The following is a 25,370-nucleotide window of genomic DNA, read 5'->3' as shown; positions in this document are numbered from 1 at the left end:
GAGAAACAGGCTGTTGTAGTGCTTAATCCAGCTCATTCCGAGCTCCGTGTTCCTAGCAGGTGAACCAAATAAACTTCCAACTCCAGGTGAGTTMACGGAACAGGCCTAGTCCAGCCCCTAGGGCCGAGGTATTAGTAATAACACCATGCAAACMTGGAAACACTCCAAAACATTGTCACTCAGCAACACAGGAGGAGGACGGGGATGTGGATTAATATGTGAGGGGAAAGGGTATAGATTATTTAATCACAAGTGCTTGAAAGGATAAGGGTTTTAAAAGATAAATGGATTACATGGGCAGGCCGTATTAACTGCAGCCTTGGAAGAGGCCAATAACGTGACAGGAAAGGTTAGCGTAACCTTTGGCATACAACGTTTGGCAATAAATATATAAATAAATAATAACCATGATGTTTCTACTAAAGGATTCCATTCCTTCTGTAAATATTTTTCACATTAATTCAAGAGCTACTGTCAAAAAAAAAAAAAAAAAGGTTATAAACAAATTGATGTCTCTTTAGTCCAAGTGCTCATCTAATCTTGTTTCAACTTTATGTGGGAATTAATGGTAGAATGATGCAAATAGGTATATCTGTATTTATATTAAAGTATGAAATCTCCTCTATTAATGTGAGATACTAGAAAGACTGGCTAAGGTTGATTCATGCACCATTCTTCATCGAGAGCATTGAATTAGAATGAGTGGGTCAGCACTTTTTTCTTCCAGTTAGCTTTTTATTTCTGATATTCAATATGGTCATATTGTCCAAACAATTTACCTGAAATGGAAGTGGCACCAAGATCAATATTTCTGATGCACGGTTTTTGCAGCATAAACACTGTTGCTCTATTAACAAATTTGCRCGGCGAGTGCGGTGGGTATTTGCCAGGTCTCACTCAGGCGAGTTGGGGGGAGACAAGTGAATTTGACAAATTAGGTTACGTTAACCGTGTTTTTCTTGTCACTTTCATGGTCGAGTCGTTTTTCAATGACATTTAACTTGGTAAGTGTAATTCATGGCTCCTTGGGGGTTTCTAGTGCATATTGTTCAGAAAACTCCTTGACCTCCTTTTTTGTCCTTAGGGATGTGAATTGCTTTCCGTACTCTCTTTGTCAAATCTACAGAGGGCCCAATACTAAATGAGTTCTAATGATCTGAGCTGCCATGGGGCTGTGAGTTCCAAGTCAAACATACTTACTTGCTCAGGCACGTCGTCCTTTGTTTAACCACCACAGAAGCTCCACTTGTAAATCCCTATCAAATACCATTGCAAACCCTTCCGAAGACTTGGGGCAGAAGCTTTGCAGCACGAGCCAGTCTAGTTTTACTGCAGGTAATCAAGTGGTGCTCATTTGAGTAGCTGAGCATCTGGCCCAGGATGATAACCCTCAGTACGTATTAAAATGGAACAAGATTCGAGTTCAGAGCAAGAACACTCTGCAGCTCCAAGCTTGAAAGCTGTTACCTAACCGTACGGTAAGAGCAGGGGAGCTGAGAAGCGTATTTGTCTAGAACAACAGACAAAATGGGTTAGTTTGAGCTATTTTTAAAAACAGGGGAGTAGGGGCTTGTGGGAGTTGAAAGGCTTAGTCTGTGGTAATAAATCTCAATTGTGTTAATACTGTAATTCCGTAATCCCAGGTAGTGCAAAGATGGTTAATTTCTGTGGAAGAGGGGTGTGCTTTTCATTTATTCCCCTTTTATTGGCACTTTTTCCATTTTATAATAAGGCAGGTGATACGTTTCTAAAATGTACTGTACATCAAAATACATCAGTATTTCCTAAAGTTGCGTCTCTTGTATTATTTTGCAACACAAACATGCGTATTACATGTTTATTTTTTCCATGAAAGTATCAGCATCTAAAAAAACGAGTAGGCAAAATGAAAGGAAGAAAAAGTAACTTTCTTCATAAAAGCAAATAGAGCTAAATTTTTTTGGTGTTCTTGAACGTTTTTAAGTTAGTGGTGGTTATTTAACTCTTTACTGAATGAGGTTGTGTTATCATACTTCTCTGTCTACCAAATTAAATAGAAAAAGCACAGAAGATATACTCTAAACTTGGGTTAGTTTCTAATYTTGTTAAGTGCCAGAAAGTACTGACTATAAGGGACAAGAGTTGTAGAAAAATTCAGAATAATATATAAATTTATCAAATGCCATCTAAGCTCAACCACAACACAAACTTGGTTTCCCTATAAGTGCTAAATAACAACATCATATTTTCTTGCCCACTTAATGAACAGTAAACCATTTGGGAAAAAAGAAAGCCAGTGCCATCGTTAAAATCAAAATCTTGTAGGATTTTTTTAGTAGTAATTTATTCCTATGCTGCTGTAATATGAATTGAAATCAATATCTTGATAACTCCTCTTACCTCATCTGTAAATGTGCTTGCTTCAATCCTGAGTTATATCTAATCTATACACTTACTTTAAATGTGCTGTAACTTCATAAAACAATTTGACAAGTCTTTATGTTTATAGAAGAGTTGAGATTGAAAAGATCGAGTATTGTTCACGTAAGGTGGAGTGAAAATGTCACGGCCTTAATTTAAAAGGATCAATTTTGAAAAGATGAGAGATAAATCACTTTCATTATGAACTCGGATCTTCCCGGAGTCACAAGAGTGAATGCCAATCATTCTTAGTTTTTCACTTGTGAACTAATACATACTAGGCATGAGATGAATTCGTTTTATTTAGGATTYGAGTTTGACCTTGGCCCTTAATTCCCCAGCAAGCAGCACTTTGTAAAGGCTCTCTCTCTGTTGATACTTGCAGCAGGACGCATAGCACTTGCACAACAAATTCCAGGTATAAGATCAAGATCTTGAAAAGCATCTATTTGTTGACAGAGTTTATTTGAAAGACAGCTTGTAACATTCCTTCTTCAGGATCAGAACGGCAACAGAACTCTTATGGATGTGTTTTCCATCGTAAGAATTTTCTGGAGTTTAAAAAAGATGAAATCCCTGTCTTGTTTTTTCAGTTTGTTAAAGCAGAATTGACAGCTAGTTAGAACCTTTAAGTACGTGGAGGTCTCAATTTCACTTCTCAGCGAGTAACAGGCTATGAATAAAATGTTCGGAAGTGCCTGGATAATTTGGGAGTCTAAATGAAGCTGATATTTTGACTTCTAGGTACTTAAAGTGAATATAATAATGCTATTCTCAGAGTACTYGGCTTTTTAACAGTACTAATAGCAGTATTGACAAAGATATTGCAAGGAAAAGTACTCTAAAAAGTGCAATTACCTCTTTTTCTTTTTTTGTATTTTGCTATTAATTAGAGTGTTTGAGTCATTAGAACTTGAGAACTTCAATGTCCTTCAGAAGAAATGCCTGCAAATAAAGGCTTAGATGTGGTATATTTAGTTTTTTTTTTTATTTTTAAGTTCTCATTTCCTCTTTCCAGAATTCCTGGAGCTAATGCAAAACATTTTCAGAGCAAATGTTAGACACTTGGAGGAGCAGCACACCCATTTGCCTTCTTTCATCTCAGTTGACCAAACTTTGTGGCACGCATGCCTGCATGTTTTCCAAGCATCACCTTGTGCAGCCTGATCTTTCTCTGCGCTGTTTCTGTTTCTCTCGTTCAGTGGATTGCTTGGACCCGACCTGCTCCAACCACGGCGTCTGCGTGAACGGCGAATGTCTGTGCAGCCCAGGCTGGGGTGGGATCAACTGCGAGCTGCCCAGAGCCCAGTGCCCCGACCAGTGCAGCGGGCACGGGACCTACCTCGCGGACACGGGTCTGTGCAGCTGCGATCCCAACTGGATGGGCCCTGACTGCTCTGTTGGTAAGAACAACCTTTCTTCCTGATTTTGCAATTATATTCTTTTTTTTGGTAGAAGGTGGGCGCCAATGGCAAAGTGCAATGTAGCTAATTCAGACACAGAATTCTTAGCTACTTTTGAAGCTGATTGATTCTGTTTTGCCTGATAGTGGGAAGAAGTGTTGCTTGTGTATACATTAGATACTGAATTTTGTAACCTTCTTGATGTGGGACTGACAGGTGGCAAGGAGGTAAGTTACTACGAGTCTGTATTTCATTCTGATACTGACACTTGAGGACTGAAAAAGACACTAACCTGCTTCGTGTCTGTTTCCCAACTTTAAATGAAATCTTCCATAATAATAATAATCTATAAATATGTTGGCAACATTTGAGGAATGGAAAAGAGTACRATTACGTAAGTATTTTTTAGTTTGTTTTGCTTTATTGCACATCAAAACATTTTCTCATTTGAGAAAAACTTGACAAACAGAAAAATAGCTTTTCACAARTAGGGCATTTTTCCCTCTTCAGTTGTTCATAGGAATCTAAACAATTACCTGTAGATCAAGAGACATATTGAAAAGCAAACACAAAAATAGAAGCTATGAAGTTCATTCTCTCCAATGCTACAGTTGAGTGAATACTGATAAAACTTGATTATCCGAAGAGAAAGAGCTAAGGTGAAAAGAAAAAAAAAAAATGGACAGGACAGCAAACATTCTATTTGGGGGAAATGATTGCATTTTTGCATTTATATTGTAAACTGAATCTTGAGATGGACCTGGCATGGAGTTCCATGGGTAGAGGCATAAACAAATCTCTAAAAATAATACTTAAAATTTTTACTCTTGTTCATTATTTCTTAAGATGATTCTGTTGACTTGGGATACCCCACCAGTCCAATGAATATGGTGATGTGTTCTTTCTGCTTCATGCATCGGCAGCAGCCAGCGAAATTAATTAGTGAGAGTTTAACTTTGATTGATGATGGATGAGGTGAAAGACCCTTCTGTTGGCTCTTCCACAGCTTCAGTTGGCAGAGAGCAGTAAAAGCAGTTTCATGCCCAGGTAACTGATTGTAGTAACAATATGTTTGCCAAAGCACCTGCACATGGCTTTTCTAATCACCCCAAATGGTCATCTCTCTGCTGAATGAGTTTTGGGTGAGTTGCAGCGTCCTTCTTACCAAACAACTGCCTAGAACAAAATCACCATGGTTCAGGTTTGAGTAAAGTGGAACTAAAGGCTCCCCCTCTGCAATGCAGACAGATGTTGAGGATGCTACCTGTGGTTCTCTGTGGTTCTTTTTTTTAATTATTATTTTCCTGTTTGCATCTGTACAGAGAACCCCGCTCTACAAGTGGCAGTCCAGCATACGTTAGCAGATTTTTAGTGGCTGTTTCTGTTTCTTAACAAAAAATCAATGGTTTTGAATCAGAATATGAGCATTCCAGCTTGTGACAGTGTATAGTTTTCAGTAAAAGAGTGCCTGTTGTACCCTCTTTTTCACTGTGCGATGGGCTGCTAGTTCTGCCCCATTGCCACTGCCCATGCTAGCTGTAATCCTTGCTCTTTTTCCCTCCTAGAAGTGTGTTCTGTAGACTGTGGCACTCACGGGGTGTGCATTGGCGGAGCCTGTCGCTGCGAAGAAGGCTGGACAGGAGTGGCCTGTGACCAGCGTGTGTGCCATCCCCGCTGCACGGAGCACGGAACTTGTAAAGATGGGAAATGTGAATGCAGAGAGGGCTGGAATGGGGAGCACTGCACCATTGGTAGGCAAACGACAGGCACCGAAACAGGCACATATTGCTTTCTTTTCATAAATCGTAGAAACATAGTTACTGTTGTGATTTGTAATAGGCTGTTCCTTTAGGGACCCTAGCGCTTTCAAACGTTGTCGCTGCCTCTCCAAACGTGCAGGGTGGAACGCAGAGGAAGTCATTTAAACTCAGTAACCAACTGTTTTGAGGAAAAAAAGAAAAAAAAAAGACCACAGCAAATGCACGTTAGTAAGTAGAGATGTAACAAATGGTCCGTCGAGGTATCAGCTGAGCCACGCTTGTCAAACTTAACTAAACATTCCTTTGTGGGAATGGCCTCTCTTTTAATTTCCTGGTCTGACGCATCGCTGCTTCGCTGCTATTGTACATCCCAGCCCAACCACGTCGCCACGCAGAGCAGGGGTCAAGCTGCAGCGGAGTAAGTGTCCCCGTTGTTACCAAAATAACTCCCGAGCAGTTTGCCGTGCGCCGTGACACTGGGCATGGTGTTTGCATATAGACAGTCGCAGCATGGGAGGGCCTTGTCAGCCCTGCAGCCTGCTGCTCTACCCTTCCCTAATAGCCTGCTGCCCAGCACAGCGCTGGCGTCCTGCGGAGTGCYGAGACTAACACGATTGCAGCTCGCTTGCCATGTGTCAGCCTGGGAAGTTCAAAAAGGTTGTGCTTCCACAAAGAGATGGTGCTCCAGCCTCTCAATTGCAGGGCTTGAAAATTCATTTTGAAGAGGAATTAATTGTTCCTAAMTGCAGTCCTTTAATTCATCTCTATAGAAAGTCAGGTAGTGTGTTTGGATTATCCTGTAAAGCTGCACAAAACAAGGAGGAAAAAAATCTTTGTTTTCCCCGTGCTTTAATCTAAATGGGAATTTCCAGGAAGAGGCATCTCTTTCCTAAGAAGTATAAGGAAATTCATCTGCCACAAGAGTATTCAGTTGCCGAGTGAGGCAATAGGCGCTCCAGGCAAGCGTGAGTTTCTGTGCAGAATCTTGGGGGGCTGTGAGGTTCAGCTGAAAAGAAACCCACAGGTCCCAGCCCTGGGTCGTATTGTTTTCATTATCCCGAAGTGCTAACTTGAACAACGGAAAGGCAGCAGGTGAATTGAGATTTTCATGGCAATCAGGGACCCTAATGGGACAGTCCTATTACGAGTGAATTGTTATTTCTTTAATTAAAGTACGGTGAGATTTTTGCATCCCTCAAGCTGTTTTTCATTCCCCTCTGATTTCTCCTCAGATATATAAACCTTCTCAGATACACACATGAGTTGGAAACTAAAAGCATACCCTCACTAAACAACAACAACAACAACAACAAAAAAAAAAAGCGTATTTTTAGGGCATATCCTTTGATGTTGTGGTGCTGCATGCTTCCAACACTGTGTGCTAATGTAATTTAAATCAAAGCTTTTGTGATTGAACACTTTGTCACCAGTGTAGATGCAGAGTGTTTTTTCACTATTGCTTTCTAAATTCCATCATATCAATGTAGTTATGCTAGATTAATCCAGGCATTTTGTTTTTATATTAAGTACTTCCTGTCTTTACAAAATGCCTGCTATATAAAGTGTTGCATTCAATTGTACAGTCATTGTTTATTTTAAAAGTTGTAATTTTTTAAAGAGATGTCTATTTTTAGAGAAAATCAATATTTTGAAAGTCTTCCTTACTGTGCACACAAAAAGATGCCTTGTACTGATCCTTAAAGTGAATTCTGAGAATTACAAGCCAGAGTGGTGTTCTCTGAAGGGAAATTTTTAGCCCAAATATTCAGAGTTTTAAAATAAATACTTTYACTATTGTAGATGTCCATAATCAATTCTGCCTTTGAAAGGAAGGGTGATAGGCAGGAACCAGATAAAATATTTGTAAGTTGGGGGGGAGTGGTAGATGTGCATGAGAAAGAGGTGTGTGTTTGCTTGTGGCAGGTATGAGACTGGGGCAGAAAAAGCAATAGCTTACAAATGAGCTCGAGCAGTCCTAAGCTACATTTTGAATGGGGACAAATACACATAAATTCCTGAGGTTGGATGACATTAATAAGACGTTTTATGTGTGCATATCAACAGGCCAGCTTGCAAGGTCACCCCCAAATCAAGGARGGGCTGTCAAAAGGGGATTCCATTCAGCTTGGTCCTGTTGTTAGGCAGGTTCGTATTCCCTGGGCAGAGGGGGAGAGAGTTTCGATGAGAAGAACAAAAGCAGCTTTCATCTGTGTTGGCATAAAAAAATCCTAAGAATTACCATACAAAAATTTATTTTTAATGAATAGGTTGGTACTTGGGAGCAAGGAGGAGTTGCTCTAGTTTGGAAAAGGGAAGCTGCGCTAAAATTTTACAGAAAGCCGTTGTAGCTTTGTCTGTTTTTTTCTTGGTTTACCTTTGAGATAAAAGTTCAGCAGGGCGCTCAATATCAGAATTACTTACAGAGAAATGTCCTCTTAAAAAGATAATATTCATGAATGCTGATCTGGGTTACTCAGACCTTGATCTTTTTTTATTCGTTCTTGATCCCAAGCCATGTCTTACTCCTGTTTGGCAGGTACCTGACAAACTGCATGGTCTGTTTTGCCAAAGATAGAGCCAGGTCAGACCACAGTAAAAGAGCCTGTAAGCAGAGGTTCAAGCGCTCCTTCCTTGCGCAGTTTGACGTTTTGAATGCCTGTATTATGTATTCAGGAGCAGTGAATATCCAGGCTCTTCTCCAGGGCATTTGAGTATTTCTCCATATGGACTTCCAACAGAAAAGATGGGGAACCCATAGGGGTTTGTTTACGCTGAATAGCCATTTATTGCAACTAGTCTAGTCTAGCAACTAGTAGAAAAAGTTGCTTTGATTCCAGTGAGTTCGGTCTCATCCTACATGGTACAAAGCAATCTATTTTCTGAGGAAACCTAGATTTTTATATAAACCAAAAGAAAATAGCTTTTCTGCGTCTTTCTYTAGCAGTTGCGTGTGCTATATTCATGTGCCAGTGGAAGATCRTTCATGACAGCAACCTGCGGGTATTGCAAGTTTCTTTGAAATGTTTTATTTCTTTTTAATATAAAATTATTCCTTTCTAGCCAGTTTCCATTGGCATTTCAGTTTTGCCTACCTGAGATCGTATCCTTTCTGGCTAAATTCAGCTGAAGTGCTGTTTCCCTCCCTCCTTTTCCTATAGGAAAACCACTCCGAGAATGCCACTGGTAGTTCCCAGTGAACACGCACTCTATCGGAAACAGCTGTTGCCCATGTGCACCAGTAGAATTATGTATAAACCTTGGTGAGCACAAATCTCACCTTGTGCAGATTTTCATATATTTATGCATATGCAAATAATACAAAAATGAAAAGATGGTGGCCGGTCTTACTTAAATGTTGTGGGTAGCAAAGCACAACCCTACACCAGACACTGGTTTTCACTTTGTTGCTTTGGCTAACAAGAAAATTGCTTACTGGATTGAGGATGAAAAAAAATCTTTTCCTTGTGCAAAAATAGATCTGYCAGGATATGTTTATTAAGTGATTACTATTCAGTGATTGCAATTATGGAGGAAGTTACAACTAAATAATAGAGGGTAGTCTAGATGAGGAAAAAAATATTAGAAAATAATAAAGCTGTAGACTAAGATATCGCTGTTGCTAAATCTTAAACCAATCTTATAACTTTTGAAGATTTAGTTATTCCTTTCAAACGCCTGAGTGTTTAAGTATTGCTAATGAATGCTGTCCTAAAATAGTTACATTTCCTGCAAATAATATTTAGAGAGTTAAAACCATGTTCTCCATATGAACTGTCAGGATTGCAGACTAAGGACAGTGTAAGATACAAAGATCTTAGGAAACAGTCAAAATACCATATTAAAAGGTATTATTCCATCTGTAATTCATGTCACTACGGTATGAAGTACGACTGTTATTAAGTCACTAGCAAAATCTCTCTGAGACAGCAGTGAAACCAGGGCTTAATGCTATGTATACATGAAATTAAAACTTAAAATTTAAAGAAATACCTCCACATTGTATCTCCTAAGGTGAGTCCTCTCACCAGAAGGCGATATATGAGATTTTCTTTGTGCTCTGTGCTCCGCTGCGGGGCTGCTCGTACCGGCCGCCACGCTGGGGTCACCTGGCTGTCACCCTCTGCCCTCCACGGAGTCCTTGGCCTCTGTGCTGAGATTGTCAAGCAGTAGGACATGTCCCTTAGCAAACAAGGGATTTGGAGTTCTGTCCTTAGTCTAGTACTTTCTGTTCAATGTTTCCATGAATAAGTAGGGCCTGGGCTAAAGAAGAAAGATTTGAAGGAAGAGGGATTCCTTAATCTATATCAAGGCAGACTCATGGGAAATGATTTAAAGTCTTCAGATACATGAAAACCTGCAGGAAAAATGAAGTACTTTCCATGCCTGGGTTGAGTAAGATGAGCAGTTTGGATTTCAGTTGCAAGTGGGGAGATTTAGGTTTAGTAGTAGGAAAAAATGGAGCAATAACTAATGAACTGGCATAGACGTGTTTGGACCAGTTGTGGGATCATCAGCAGCAGAGCTTTTATCAACAGTTTAAACATGTCTGTGAGGAATAGTGTAGAGATAATGGATCCTGCTGCGTTGCACAAAGCACATTTCATAACCATCAAACAAGGTAGGATCTCTGCCATTTTGATTTTTAATGGAACTATGACCCAACATATATATTGGATCATTCCGAAACAAAGAGCAAATATTACACCGTGTAGGTGAAGATTTCAGATCTCCTGCCTTTGGARTACCAAGGCACTCCCAATTGAATAAGAGGTAGATAGTTTATGCTTCTGTTTTCACAGAACAACATTTTTCCCAAGTGTTTTGGCATGAGCATCTATTTCCCACTTTAGACATGTTCCTTTTTTTCTAGACGGGAAGGAATGCCACATACCAAGTACACAGATTTAGATTTTTACATTATCATGAAGTCAATAACCCGCAGAAAGATTTGTACGGCAGTATTGTGTTATCTTTGGACACAGCAGGATATTTTTGTCCCGTGATAATGCTCTTTGTGTCAAAGATTTTTTTTCTTCCACTGATTTTTCATGTAATTACAACAGTAATGATTCAAAGATGAGGCAATTTTCAGGAGAGATGGAAAGTGTGTGGGAGGAGACGGTGGAAAGCCATCATATCTGACAAAGAGCAATTTAGAAAGACTTAGATATATTAGACTTCTGCAATGCATTTCGAACTTAAAATTAATCTATAGCAGTTTATACCTTACCAAATATAAAAAATCTTTCTAGCAAAAACATCAGCGTTTTAGATTGCATGCTGTGTGGAGAGAGCAATGATTTTTTGTCCTATTCCCTAAAAGATGTGCAGCATATTTGGGCCATGACCACTATTCATTACTGACGATTAGCAAAATTACAGTAGTATGTATAAGGACATGAACAAAACATTTAGAAACTTTGGCTGTTTCTCTATCTGCAAATTCAATTTCCTTATTCTTTGTCATACAGTCATTGTCTTGTCCTTACACTTGGTAGCAGGTCCCTTGAGATRCATATCCGTGATGCAGCTTCTAAGTGCGGGGTGTCACAATTGGGGTTTCAGTATCTTAAGCTGGTTTCCCCCCATGCTTCTCTTCAGCAAAACGGCGCAGTAGCAGATATTGCACGAATTAGTCTGAGAGGTTCTCAACGATTCCTGTCATTTTTCTGCATATAATTTACATTTTAATTTCCATCTTGCAAGTGGAGAGAGGTAGGTAGAAATTTCCTTTATAAAGTGGCATTTTGCTGTTTCTTTGACCTCGGAATAGTCATTTTGTCATTGATGGTGTGATGTATTTATTTAATGCTGTTGTCTTTGTTAAATCTTTGCACGTGCTTACACGTGGTAGTTATTCCTCTTTGATGAGGAAATATCTTCCTCAAAAGAAGTTCAGTGTTAGGGAAGCTAGAAAACTGAGCTGAGACCTCAGGCGAGTTAGGAATGGAAGAAGCCAGGATTAGGGGATCCAGTTTTAGCTCAAAGTCAGCTGAAACTTCTTCAGAACTTGTAGTGTTTCAAGTGTAAACTAACATGCATTGATTTCACTTTCTTGTAGAAATCAAGATCTCTCTTATTCCACACTGATTTCTGAGCTGTAGCTACAGCTGATATTCCCGCTAAGTGGGGAGCCATGAACATAATGTAGCACAGTAAGCAGAGAAGCATGTGTGTTCCCATATTTCATCTCTTATTATGTAGCCAAAAAACAAGCAACTGTACTAGTGAATTAGAGGGGTGGCAGTCCTGTCCAACATCCCCCTGCTCAGCAAAAGTGTAAGTACCCTGTAAATAAGCACTTGGAAAGTGCCTCCTGGCAAGATGAAGCTTTGTGTCTTTGTCACCTACCTCAGTGGCTGGGGTGCCTGTGGGTTTTTGTTTTGCAAATGTGTTTCCTTTGCTCTCTGCTCCTAATCTCTGAATCAAACCTCTTGGCTGTCATTTCCAGATTGTCTGCTGTGACAATAACAGCTCTTGTTTCTCCTCTTAATATTAAATTCTGCTTCGAATTTTTAACTCTCTTTTAATTCCTATCCCCCTACCTTAAACATGATTTGCTCCTTTTGCATTTCAGACCTGAGTAAATTCACTAAACAATTTCTGTAGCACCAAGGTACCCAGAACTAATATATGTATCATAATTGCGTGTGATAGAATATTTCATTTTGAGTATATATTCTGCTTTATAGAGATCTGTATACCGGGAGRATGTTTTGAGTTTCAGGGAGGTGAGAAACACCATTCATTTGTAAATCTGACCGAGGGCAGCTGGGGATCTTTGCAGCTGAAAGGGCAAGTTTATTCTCCAGGAAGAGRTTTCCTGTTTGTGTTCTTTGCCGAGGGCTCCCTCTAAATGAGTGAAATATGTCACAGTGCAGGGTCAGACCATAGAGCAGCTTTTCTCTTTCTCTGTGTTTGGGATATATGCAGAACACGACTTTATTTATTCCCTTGCTAGCTCCAAAACGTTAATGAGGGTATTTTCAACAGCGCTTCCTACGCTTTGTCTGGTACTTCAAAGATTCCCCCAGCATCTGCTGGCAAATGATTTTCCAACTTAAAATCACATTTCTCCTCCTTTTGGAGGACCTTATATGTGAGTTACATTGATTTTCTGGCCAATTCTTGAACTCCTAAAAGACTGGGAAAAAAGTGGGGAGGGGGGCGGTCGATGAACCTGCTGCTCTGACTTTGGAAAGGGCAGAGCCGATTTTGCTGTTCGTAGGAGTATTCACAGCAGCGGGCAGGCTTCTCTTGTCCCAGAGATAATGTTTTTGCTATTATTTTGTACCCCGTGGTGTCAAGAACAGCTTCAGCGAGTGAGTGAATTGCACAGGATTGTTGGATGCAAAAAATAACAAAGACACCGGAGTGCTTGTGAAGGGTTGGTGAGACCGATCATATCGTGATAGATAAGTAATAAAAGATCTTGGCAAATACACGTGTACATTCCTTAGGAATAAATAGCTACCGAAGAGAACAATACCTGCACATCCTTTTGAGGACTGCAATTAGTATTCTTTTTAAAGATCTTTTCATTAATCCCTTGCATGCTTGCTTATACATCCTCCAGATAGAATTCTTGTCTGTAATATCAGTTTAACTTCATCTTTTATGCTTGCATATGCAGATAGGGCCAAATGTCTTTTATCCGACAGCTACAAACTCTGTAAAACAAAATAGTAATTGAGACACCTTTTCAGCTTTTTGGTGTATTTTTTCTCCAGTAACTGCACAGTACTGAATTCACACGAGAGCGTGGTAGAAGTTAGAGACCTGTTTTCCTAAGATACTTGATAGTTTTGAACTGCACTTGATTTTTTTTTGAATATTGTATTAAAAATATTAGTGTCAGAAAAGGAAGAAAAAGGGGAAAGAAAAGGTCCCTTGAGCATCTCTGAACTGTCACTTCAGGATTTTCCTGTGTGATCTATTTAGGGCTTGGGGGGAAAAAAAGCAAAACTTTTGGCATCTTTTTCTTTAAACTGTCAGTTATCTGCTGTGTAGAAACTATTCACCAGGAATGCAGTGCATACTGATTGTGAATATTGATACCTGCTTCTTGCACAGCGCTTTCTGGAGGACCCCTCACTAATACCACTTGTTTAAAAACCTCAAATAACAAATGTGGGGGCTTGTCCAGAATGCCAGTCAGGGGGTAGCTCTGTCCTGACCCATTCTTCTTGAACAAAGTTATTAAAAACTTTGTGTTGCTCCCTTCTTTTCTCCCATCCTATCCCTCTATCCCTGTTCTGACCTACCCATTAAATGTTTATTAGGATGACCTTAGCTTCTGGAAATACTTCCCACAGCTGCTGTGTAGTTCTTATTAGAACAAGTTCTACACACAGCAGCAGAAGGCAAGTATCCTGATGGGATGTCCTTGTGTAACGTGGTATTTCTGATGTAATTAGGTAACTGAAATGTCCTGGCTATGAGTGTTCTCAAAGGTGCTCATCTCTTGGGTTATGGTCCTTGTTCATGTCTGCATTGAATGTGCAGGAGAGTGTAACACATTTTATTCACATGTAACTGTCCCATCTCATTCTGTGAGTTATATTCAAAACACATCCGTGCRGGGTAGACAGAGGCAAAGCAGTATCTGTTTATTACTGTAGCAGCAGTTCACAGTGGTATTACTGAACACCTAGGGACAAGTGAGATGTGAGAATTTAAGATTCCTGTATCGGCCCATTCTCTCTTCATTCAGCAACAAGATTAGAGCAGGAAGGTGTCATGGTCCAGTTCCTTCTTCAGAGGTTATCAAATAGGAGAGCTGATCCTGAACAGTTTCTACACACTTGGCTATTTCAGTGCACCCAAATACCTCCACTGAACAATTTTTGATGCAAAACTAGTAACTTGTRCTTTAACAAAAACTTCAATGTCTGCTGGACCCTAACATCATTCCTAATGACCATCAGGCAGGTGAGACGTGCCTGTCTGCTTATCCAAGTCACAACTTGCCTCCCAGTCATTCCAATACGCAGATCCCTTTGCTTCCCTGTCCCTGCAGTGTGGCAGCTCCATGACCTGTGTCTGACACCTGGAATTCACTGTGGCTCCTCATGCATGGTTCCGTGGGTTGGGAGTCCTAGATGCAGCGAGTCCTAGATGTTCAAGTGTGGAACAGGTTTCGTGTTTGCTCGAACACCGTTTGCATAATGGCACCCAAGTCCCACTCATTTGTATTGCATCCATTATACAACACCAGTAAAAGGCTGTGCCTTTCCTGCATGCCGTAAATAGGGAGTCAGAATTTTTTGATGTCAGGTTTTGTAGCTTTTTCCCAATCCCATTGTATTTTTAGTTTCTGTTCACAATATTTAACAGGCCGGCGCAGAGGAGGTCAGTCAGCCCCGCATCACTAGCCTGTGGCATTCTCTTTGTGTGCTGTAAAGCCAGGTACCAGGAAAGCAGCTGCAAGGAGCAGCTTCAGCCTTTCTGCTTAAATATTCTTGGGTGATTAGGGTAGAGTTGAACTACAAGAGCTGCTAGTTAATCTTTCATATAATTAAAAATGATCTGCACTTTTAACATTGTAATATATTTTTACTGAAACCCATCTAACAAAAAGATGCATCTCTACTGTATTAATTTCAGTCAATTATAAAATTACAGATGTGATCTTTTAGGTAGATGTTGAAAGGGTGAAGTTATTTATGAGTATGGCAAGTGAGTAAGATTCATAATGAATCTAGGGCACATACATTTTAATTTGCTTTCAAATAGTCATTCAGGGGATCGAACAGCTAAGCTAAGAAACCACAGTGCTTCATGATGCACTCCCTGTTCTGAAGATGAAAGGGAGGAATAGAGAAACAGTAGCAATAATAGTTTTATTATTTAAGAAATAAGTTTAATAGTCCAATCATGAATTAACATCTTTGTAATTAAAAACTAAAGCATTTTATAGTGAAAAATAATATTGGATTGTGACTTTAGACTRGAAGCAAAGAACAATTAACAGAAAGATCAAATGAATAAAGATCAATTTAGCAATAACGTGTTTCCCTGCAAAATTATGATTTATTGATCATAAAAGTAGTGCCACATCAAAACGCTGTGATTTTCCACTTGCAGGGACTCCAAAGCGACTGCTGGGCTGTTTGTGGAGAGAGTCCCTCAGGAGTGGCCCTGATGGTATTTTTGTGAATTCATTGAGCGCCCACACAGAAAGCCACAAATGATGCCAATTCACCTAAAATCAGATGAGAAAACTGATTTTCTGTTTAAAACCTTAAAACTTTCTGGGAATACCAGAAGGTAGAACACAGTTCCTTTAGCGTGTTGCCATCGACTTTTCAGCATATTTTAAATATAAACCAGTGTGACTTCTCTAGCTTTCCATTTAATAAAGCAGGGCGAAATGTGTGTCTGCTAGGTTACAGATGACTTCCCTCTGGAATTAGTGGAGGAATTAGTGTTATAACTTGCAGCCTTACAACGGAAGGTAGCGTGACCAAAATTAAGTAGTTAGAAGAAAAGGATGGATGTTTCCATCTTGCCTAATTTATTTTTAATTTGCAGAAACACTTGCTTTTAAACAAGCAAAATAGTATTTTGAGCAGGAAGCCATGGGTCAAAATCATTAGTTAATGTTGAAAACCCAAAGCACAATATGAAAAAAAAATTTTTTACAAATTGAGTGGTTTGATGACTTATGCATAGGTGGCTTTTTTTTGAAGGTAACCTGACAGCAGTAGAGGCATAGCAGTGGTAATGTGCCTTTTCTTGTTTCTGATAATTTTGAGAGATATCTTGAGAGAGAAAATCACCGCAAAAGAGTGTGTTAGGAATCTGAAAAGGAAATGAAAGTTGACACTGCTCCCCATGCAGCATTGGTAATAGATGGTTGAGTTGGGAGAAAGCTGTATGGGGACATAGATTTTCAGATCCAATGCATCTTTTTGTTGGTTTCTTTGGAAACTAGGGGGGAAATTGCATTTTGCTACTGCCTGGCTTGGATCGTTATTAATTGATTCTTTATTGTGAAGCCAATCCAAATATACCTTCAGTATGTTCTGTGCACGGTTGAACCTTCTTTGCCAAAATAGAAACAGTCAGAAATATATTGGATTTAGAGTGGGGGAAAGCTTCCATATTTAGAGAAGCGGTTGTTAGAGTCAAGGTCACTTTGTGTTTGTGCAGGTTGAGGGAAATACCAGGGAAATACTGTGAGCAGGTCTGCACCCGCTGCTGCTGCATCCCTCCTCTGCAGCGATGCTTCCAAATCGGACACCTCACACAGGCCAATGCCGCTCTGTAGCGACTGCCTAAGGAGCTGGGAAACAGAAGGGGATATTAAAGCCCTAGCAAAGTCTATTCTGGGGATTCCTAAGCATTAGTTGCTGCAGTTGCAGCCTTTCCATAACTGAAAGGCAGACGGGCCTGGAGAGGTTATCGGTTTTATGAGTTTTCTTTGGAATCTTTTGTTAAAGAGCTTTGTAATAATTTTGCTTGCTGACGTACTGAAGAAAAACGTGAATCAAAATTGGCCAGTCCCGCCCTTTCTTTCAAACAATAGTTCATATCCCTTATGAAAAAAACTTAATTACAGATGAGATAGCACTAAGATACCAAACTGTGCAGATATTCTAAAGTGAGTCGTGAAGTTATTAATACTTTCAAACCATGTGAAATGTTGCTCAAATAAAATGAGGATGGTGCTCATTAAAATCTGATTATTTCCCTCTTCCTTTTAATCTTTTATACGCAGAACATTCACTAAGTAAAGTCTGTCTTCTCCCACCAGTATTTGTGTTTCTAGTTATCATAACTTGAAATGCTTATTACCTGATTGAATAGTATTACTGCATGGGAAGTTCTAAATGTGAAATAATTTTTAAAGGGGAAATATTTATTCATGAGAATTGGAGTTATTTACTATATTCACCTTCCATTTTAGACTGCATCTAGTAATTCCCCTTTATAGCTGTTCTGCTCTACTAGAGATTTTCTCAGCGTTTTTCAGATAAATTGTTATATTTTTCAAATTGTCTAGTAAGATGTATACTTCATATCTGATTTCTTAAGCCACGTGGTTCCATTGAGTTTGAATGGGAGCTACCCTTATGAGTTATTTGCATAATATGCCCCAAGGTATAATTTTTTTTCCTTCATTTTCTGTATTTATCACTTGAGGAGAAGATCCTATAAAAGACATGGAAAGATAACAACAGATGCCAGTAGTGTGGTGATAAAAAAAAAAAAAAATATTCATTTATTAAAGATAGTGTTTTACAGGGTTACTACTGCTGATCCTTTACTTGACTTCAATTACTTCATTTCAGAATAGGAAATAATTAAAATCAATAAGTTGTTTCGTTCAAAACAAAAGCAGGTGCACGCGCTGGAAAATGCACTTTAATGTCCCCAGTTTATTGCTACTCCCATGGACTCGGAAGGCAGCCTTGCGCCATTAAGCCGCAGGATAGTTTTTCCAGTCAGTGCTACCCTGATTAAGAAGGATTTTTGTGAAAGGTTCCTCACCGCTTGCAGAAATTATTACAGTAAATTGCATAGTCACTATGCCTGATTAAACATATTCCCAGATAGGTATTTGCTTTGAAACCTAAAGCTGTTCCAAGGCTCACTTTGCCTGATTAAGTCTTGTGGAGATCTCTCAAACTCAGTAGAGTCACCCTGCATCCGTGTGCACGGAGAGGCCTTCAGCCGGTATTTTGCTGTTGCAGGGTGCTCTTCTTGGCGAGCTGCGGAGCAGGGAGGGGAAGCGGAGCCCCGCGGAGGCCGCTGCGGCCTGGGGCGCAGCTGAACCGCTCACTCGCCGCTCTAAACCGCTGGCCCTTTCGGTAGGGTGCTCAACAGCTCCTGTAGCCCACTGCCTTTCTCCGTGGTGAGCCAAGTGTGGGCAGCAAAGCCTAATCAGTGTCTTTCCAGCATGTTCTGAACTCCCCTGTGGCAGCTCTGTGGGCAAGAAATGGGGGAAGACCCTGTACCTGATGGAAATGACTGGAAATGGGAAGAATATAGTATAATTTGACGACAAATTATATCATGTGTCAATTATAATTTTATGTGAACTCTAAGAGGGAAATAATGCAAGTCTTCCAAGTAATCTTATGTTTTGGTTATTTTCCCTTGAACAGTTTAAGAATAATTAATAACCTTAATTATAATCTAGCTGTCCACTTCACCAATGTTAGATTTTTTTTWAATTGGAAATGCTTTTTGACCGATCATTTCTTTTTAAAAATGTTTTTAATAATGTTATATTTGCTTTTCCCTTTTTTTGTTTTCTTTTTGGTTTATATTTTCTTGGTGATCCAGGGGTTTGATGCCTTTTCCCCCGGGATGAAGCGGGGGCACCACGCACTAATCTAACACACTGATCATTCCCTTCCATTACAGCAGAGAGACACCGGCAGAGCAGGCTCGGCTGCTTTTTCCTGCTCTCTCAGACATTATGTTTCTCTTCCCTGRAGAACCGTTCCCAGCAAACACGTCCCATTATAACTAATAACATCCTGCCTATCCCAGCATGCTTTAAAAACGGTGTCAAACACAGATGCAGGGCAATGAAGTTAAAAGCCTAGTTGGTCCTTCCTGGTGGCTTCAGCTGAGAAATGGAAAAAAATCATTCTGTCTCTCAGCCTAAAACTGGCCTAGATAGAGGATTAAGGTCATTTCTAGAGAGGCCAGCAAAGGAGGAACACTGCGAGTTGCCTGATGGTCAAGTTTTTAATATAACACAAGCAGCACTTAAAGAGCTCTTCGCCTTTAAATTTCTCCCAAATGCWCATTAAACACTCTAGGCTTTCTTGGAGGTGAAATGGTGAGATCAAAATCAATATTTCAGATTTATTTAATATTTAAATATCAAGGTATATGGCTGTGTTTGAAGGATTATCAGATTTTTCTCTACTGCTTATTGTTCTTTATTGTTTAGGCAGATCAAGATGTACCAAACAAAGGAAGTTATCCTGGGCTTTGTCTGTGCATGTGGGATTAAAAACAGGCTAAACTGCTACTAAAAAAAATATATATTTTTATTTCTTTTGCTTTTTATTGGTTATATGTGCAGTTGGTATATTATGAAAAACAGGACAAATGAATGACATTATTCGTGAGCTTCTATATATTGAAAAGGGATGCAGAAAACATCTAGCACTTTAGACTGAAAGGCACATGTATATGTAATGTATTTTATGTAGTGAAATATCCATCTTCTATGCTATATCTGCCGGTAACCTGCCATGCACAGACATTCACGTAACTCGGGATGTATTATTTATGTATTTTGTTTTGTTTTACATACGTTGTCTATATGGTGGAATATTTCTCCCGTGACATGGGCATTATTTCATCTTTTACAAATCTATTTAAAGTCCATAAACTCCATCTCTAAAAACAAATGTATCTCATGCTTGCAATATTCAAATATCCATTACTTGTTGTCACTTTTTAATCCTACTTTTCTATCATGACACGTTTCCCACAGGCCAGAAGAGGTGTGAAAAGCATTGAGTGTCTGTTTCTTTTTTGTTTTCTTTGACCCTTCCTTTTCATATTCCTTTGGTAGCTGAGACGTTTGGATACTCTGGTCTGAAAAAAATGCACAGCGTACTGCCATATTTTGAATTTCGTGTAGTGAATGCTCTAAGAAGGCCAACTGCAAAATATAATACATATCTAGCTCTATAGGCCTTTTCATTCTAAAGGGATTGTAAAATTCTGTAAAAATTAAGGCATAGATAATCCTAGAGCATATTATTTTGTTATGCAGAGATGGAGGAAAATGTGTGTTTCTGTTAAGGCTTGTATTTATTCTTTTAATACAGATAGTCTGCACAGTTACCCAGGGTCTACATACCTCTACATTCTATGCTAAATTAAATTTTTATAGACATTAATATCTGATGGATAGCAAGTAACTATATTGTAATAATGCCTGAGRAAAATGGTGTTCCCTGTCTTGAGAAATAGGCCTTAGGAAGCCTGAAATTGGTCAGATTGGAAGGAATGCAGCTTGGAAGGGAGTTGATCTACTCCAGCCTCCTGCTCAAAGCAGGGTTAGTTCCAGATCACTCTGGTCCGTGGGCTTTAAGGCAGACATCCTACAAGCCCCTTAATTGTATCTTAGACAGGCTGTTAGTCACCACTGAGCACCACAGCTGGGCTTGTCCTCTCCTCGCTGCTGGTTCTCTCACTTGCCTTTTCAAGTGTTCTCACCTGTGCTGTGCAGGGCTTGCAGACATCCTATTCTCTCACATCCTGGGATTCAGGTAGGATTAAAAATATTGGTGTGAATGGGTAAATACTGGGCAAAAGGAAACACTTTTGTGGTCGCTGTAAGTGCTGGTTTGGCGTGTTAGGGTGGTCTGATTCTCTTCGACACCTTAGCCATGTAGCTGTAGATCTGTTTGTTTATTAAGGGAGTTACAGACAAAGAAATTCAGTGTGTACTTGGAGCAGAAAGTGCATCATGTGCTGTAGCTTTTTATATGTAACTTCTTATTTATAGAGTGAAGAAATGTATTGTGTAGTCTTGAGTTGGCTTCTAAAAAATCTCCCCCTCCTACAAAGATTAGATCAGCCTTTGTCAGCTTAGCAGAGCTCTCGACCCCGGTTTTCATTCTTGTACCTTAGGCAGTCTTTTAGATATCCTGAGCCTGGGAGATAAGCAAGGCCTTGAACTTGATTTTGAGTTTCTTTAGGAAGCCAATGGTAAGAGAATTAAAATAATAGTTGATGTGCTTGTTGTTGCTGAGGAGACAGGCTTGGCTATTCACGCAGCTGAATTCAGCTTAAGCCCATATATATTGCGCTGTTGAAGTCAAGACATGTAGAAAGGAGTTTAAATTATCATCATAGTGTGGAGTGGTGCCTTGCAGTCCTTGCAGATCAGGGATGGAAGACAACACAGCTTGGGTCTGCCCTCCATGGGAGATTGGTGAGGTGCATAGAAGTAAACTTCAGAAACTCTGAAGCTAACGACGGAGCTGACAACTGCGAGCGGGTGTCTCCCTGAAAAGCCAAAGTTGTGCCAGGCTGGAGTTGGAACAAGATTAGTTTTAGTGGGATGTTACGAAACTGTTTGGAATTGAAAAATATGATACCAGTGATATTTGAATTAAACAGATATATCTAAGGGTTGTCTTGCTGTTGAACAGCCAAGCTAGTGCCAGGCTGATGAAAGGAAAACTCAGTTTCCTTTTTGTTGGAATTTTGTTGCTTCTTTCAGATGGGAGAAGTACTGATTTTCCAAGGCCCGTTTAGCAGCCAACAAGGGCTGTAAATGCAGCAGCAGCAGCAGTTTCTGTTCTAAGGTATCTCTGGTTTTTGTCATGCCTGATAGTCAATTAATGTATAGAATCCACGGAAAACCTGCACTTTTCTGAAGAACAGTCGATATGTGATCTTTAAATACTATTTGAAGGGCCTAGATATAGCAGACTGCCATGAACCTGGACACTATACATCAGCTGATTGGAATCCGTGGAATTCTGTTGCATTTGGCTGTGCTTTATGAAGATGAGCTAACATCCTGCCCTCAAAAGATGTAACTGAAAAGGCTGGAGAGTGAGCCCAGTGAGAGGCTGTGCAATCACAGCCTCGGCCTTCGCCCTGGTTCCRTCCAAGCGTTGCCTCTGAGGACACTGGTCAGGTTGTGTTAGGCCGTTATCATTTGCAAGGTGCTAGAAATAACCATGTTGTGCTCACCACAGGTTTAGAGACCTTGASTCAGGCTAAACCTGTGAGCAAAGCAAGGGATTCCTTCCAGTGTTTCATGCTTAATTATGAGTGCCCTGGATATTTACTTTCATGCCAGTTCTTAGCATTGATTTAACGTGATTAGTTTCATGTCAGGCCTTAGCATTGCTTTAATGTGATTGTATTTATGCACACCTTTAACTTATCAGAAAATGTCTGTTTTGACTGTGGCATTTACGCTCCCTGCTTCTCCCCTGAGATTTTGTTGCTTTAAAATATTTTCTGAGAAGTAAAGCCTAGTGATTGTGAGTTTCCTTTAAAACTTAAATGGAAGGACTCCTGGATGGCCTTTCAGTCTTGAAGACAGCTAGCCAAATGACATTGCATTCTCCCTTGCTCATCCATTGAGACATTCAGAGTGCAGAAGCACATCTCCTGCATCACTCGAGGGATTTCCATCAAATGAGATGTCTAGGAGTTCAGAGCTGTCATAGTAACAAGCGATCCTGCCCTTATCGAGCCTGATCTTGTACTTCTAAAATGTGCAGATTCTTAGATTATAAGGAATTAATGCCTCCCTCAGAGGCGTCCTGGTGCATATAGGATTTTAGATGCTCATCGTGTGGTAGGTGCACAGTACAGCTAACCTCCTAAATTTCAGCTGCCATCCATGCTCAGAAGGAGAATCTCCTGTGGAAGGCTTGTGACACAGGGCTATGAAACTGTTTTGCCTTAAGCTGCTGTTGCTATTCCCTTGCTGGATCACATTTTTCAGAAGGGAAACACAGTCTGTATTTGCAACTTCACTGAATTAGGTTCGAATTTGAACAAACATGGCACCTTGCCATCTCCTCTGGCAAGCCTAGTTTTTACTAGGAGTGCAGTGCAGATTAACAATGCCCTTTGTGCTGCCATTGCGTGGGCATCATCCCAAATGCCGCCACTGTCCGGGCTGTGCGAATGAGATCCATGGACGTTCTTCATTTTCAGGACAGACCCGGCCTCCTGCATTCAGCAGAGTGCCCAGACTCTCGTCCTTGCCTAAACTTCTCAAATTTGCTAATGCCCCCCGCCTGCAGGACACTCTACATTCCGTCCTGAAACTTTATTTTATTTGTTTTAACAGCTCAAATTGTCTGGCTCAGCTGGATCGCACTTTGTGTATACCCAAACTTCAGAGTCAACACGTAGGGTTCTTTGTTCATTCACCTGGTTTCCTCAAGTCTCATGACGATGAGCCAGCTCCGCAGTGTCCTCTTTTCTCTGCCTGGCTGCTGGCAGCTTGAGGGAGTCGCTCCAAAAGCTGATGGCAGCAGCAGCAGCTGTGTCCCCAGGGAGACCCTCAAGGAGTGACTTCCCCTCAGGAATGTCACAGAGGTCCATCGGCTTGAGTCACTTAGACTGAGCCAGGCTCCAACGGGATGTGCTGCTGGGAGAGACCCCATGTTAGCAAGGAGTGTCACCGACCCTTCTAGGTTTTCTTTTATCTCACATTTTTGTGATCTGTTTTGCCAAAATGAGCTTTCTCCCCACCCCGCTTTTCTGCCTGTGTCTTATGCTCTTTTTCATCAGGGAGATAGGTAAAGACAAGTGAACGTATTTCAGCAAGTGATTTCTCTTGAGACTTCTTTCTTAATTCCAGCAGTTCCCCTTTGTGTGGGGTTTATTTCTCTTTTAAGCAGACACACATATATCTTTCTACCATTTTTTCATTTTGTTTTAAAACCTAGRTGTTTTCCCAGTTTGTATCTTTATGAAAGACATATGAAAAAGAGAAATTGCATAGGTAAATAGTAAACAGAGTGCAGTTAGAGGAAAATTGCATTATAGCCCACTTACCTGGATAATTCAGAGAACTTTCCTTACTGTTATAATTGCCTGCTCTGTAAGTAACAGAGTAGAGGCAGTCAGAATTCTTGACATTTCCTTCTTGGCCTTCTTGGTCTTTTCATTCTTTTTCTTTTTTTTCTTTTCAACTATTCAGTAAAAAATTCTAGTAAGCCCAGCCTGTTGTAGCTTTAACTCAGGCACATGTTCATCACTCCYAATCTGTAAACCCAGTATTTGCTGTTGTTTATTCTGTTTTTTTCTTCATCTGAAGTCCAGATTAATAAATTCCTTAGAGTATTCGGTAATATTTCTTTAAATGTGTACCCTAAGAAAGGGAACAAAAAGAAAAGCCGCAAGTGCAAATGCTGCAGCGCTGCCAGGGCCGGTCTGTGGTGGCATCAGGATTTGGGGTTACGTTGGAAGGGTGAGTTAATCCTTAAGAGTCCATCAGCCTYAGTGACTGTCCTGCTCTGATATCTCAGATATTATTTCTGCTTGGCTCTTGGCCCTCCCTGTCAACCACTTCTGTACTGCACTATGTGTTAGTTATGAGTTCAGTTTAGTTGAAAAATAACTTGTGCCTGCCTACCCTATTACTGTGGGTCATTTTTTATTTATATGACCTACCTCTGGCAACTAAGCCCATTGGGCTTTGGAATTGAAGGATTAAGAATAACAATAGCAAATAAAAAGCATAATTTTATTTTCCATGTTGCTAGGTGCTTGATGTGCCTCTTGCATTATTTGCTAAATAGCCTTAGGCGTACCAGCAACTTACTGAAGGAATGAATGGAAAATATGAAAACAGTGATTATCTTACAACATCCAGAATTAAAAGGCTATTGTCACTTCTTGTTTTATGTCTTTTCTCTAGATTCTGTAGGCACCATCCTATCCTGGACTACTTTTATTTACTGCAGTTCTGTTGTTAACAACTGTCATGAGAGATTAAATGAGATTTAAATGTAGCTCATGTTGTGTATCTTGTTTAAGAGCAAAAGACTTTCCTGTACAATAGGCTCTGTGTTGTAGGGCATCTTCATCCACTTTATCCAGTGTCCATTGAAGTCAGTGACAAGACTCCATGGGCTGCCAGTGGGCATTAAATAAGGACCTAAACAATGGAAGTAGACAAAAAGATCAACGAGATTTTTATATGAGTCTGGTTCTCTGTGCACAAACGGAGTGGAGCCTAAAATTCACTGATGACTCTCCACCGCACTGCTACATGCTGGTTGGGCAGTGCCTTTCCCCACTGTGTCGCCCAATCCCCCTTTTCCCCTGAAATAAAAGGCTGTCA

The 25,370-nt window shown here is 40.1% G+C and overlaps 1 protein-coding gene across 1 annotated transcript in view; it reads left to right on the top strand.

The window, feature by feature from the left end:
- TENM2 (teneurin transmembrane protein 2) overlaps window positions 1-25,370 on the top strand; it is a 183,223-nt gene that overhangs the window by 106,757 nt on the left and 51,096 nt on the right. Inside the window, exons 9-10 of the mRNA XM_026035681.1 lie at window positions 3,603-3,803; window positions 5,369-5,554. Coding sequence (XP_025891466.1) covers window positions 3,603-3,803; window positions 5,369-5,554 — 387 coding nt within the window. The remainder of the gene's footprint in view (window positions 1-3,602; window positions 3,804-5,368; window positions 5,555-25,370) is intronic.

This window comes from Nothoprocta perdicaria, unplaced genomic scaffold, assembly GCF_003342845.1.
Source record: "Nothoprocta perdicaria isolate Ctin4 unplaced genomic scaffold, notPer1 scaffold_165, whole genome shotgun sequence".
Classification (NCBI taxonomy): domain Eukaryota; kingdom Metazoa; phylum Chordata; class Aves; order Tinamiformes; family Tinamidae; genus Nothoprocta; species Nothoprocta perdicaria.
Note: the sequence above shows the minus strand (reverse complement) of the source record. Positions and strands in the feature narration are given on the sequence as shown.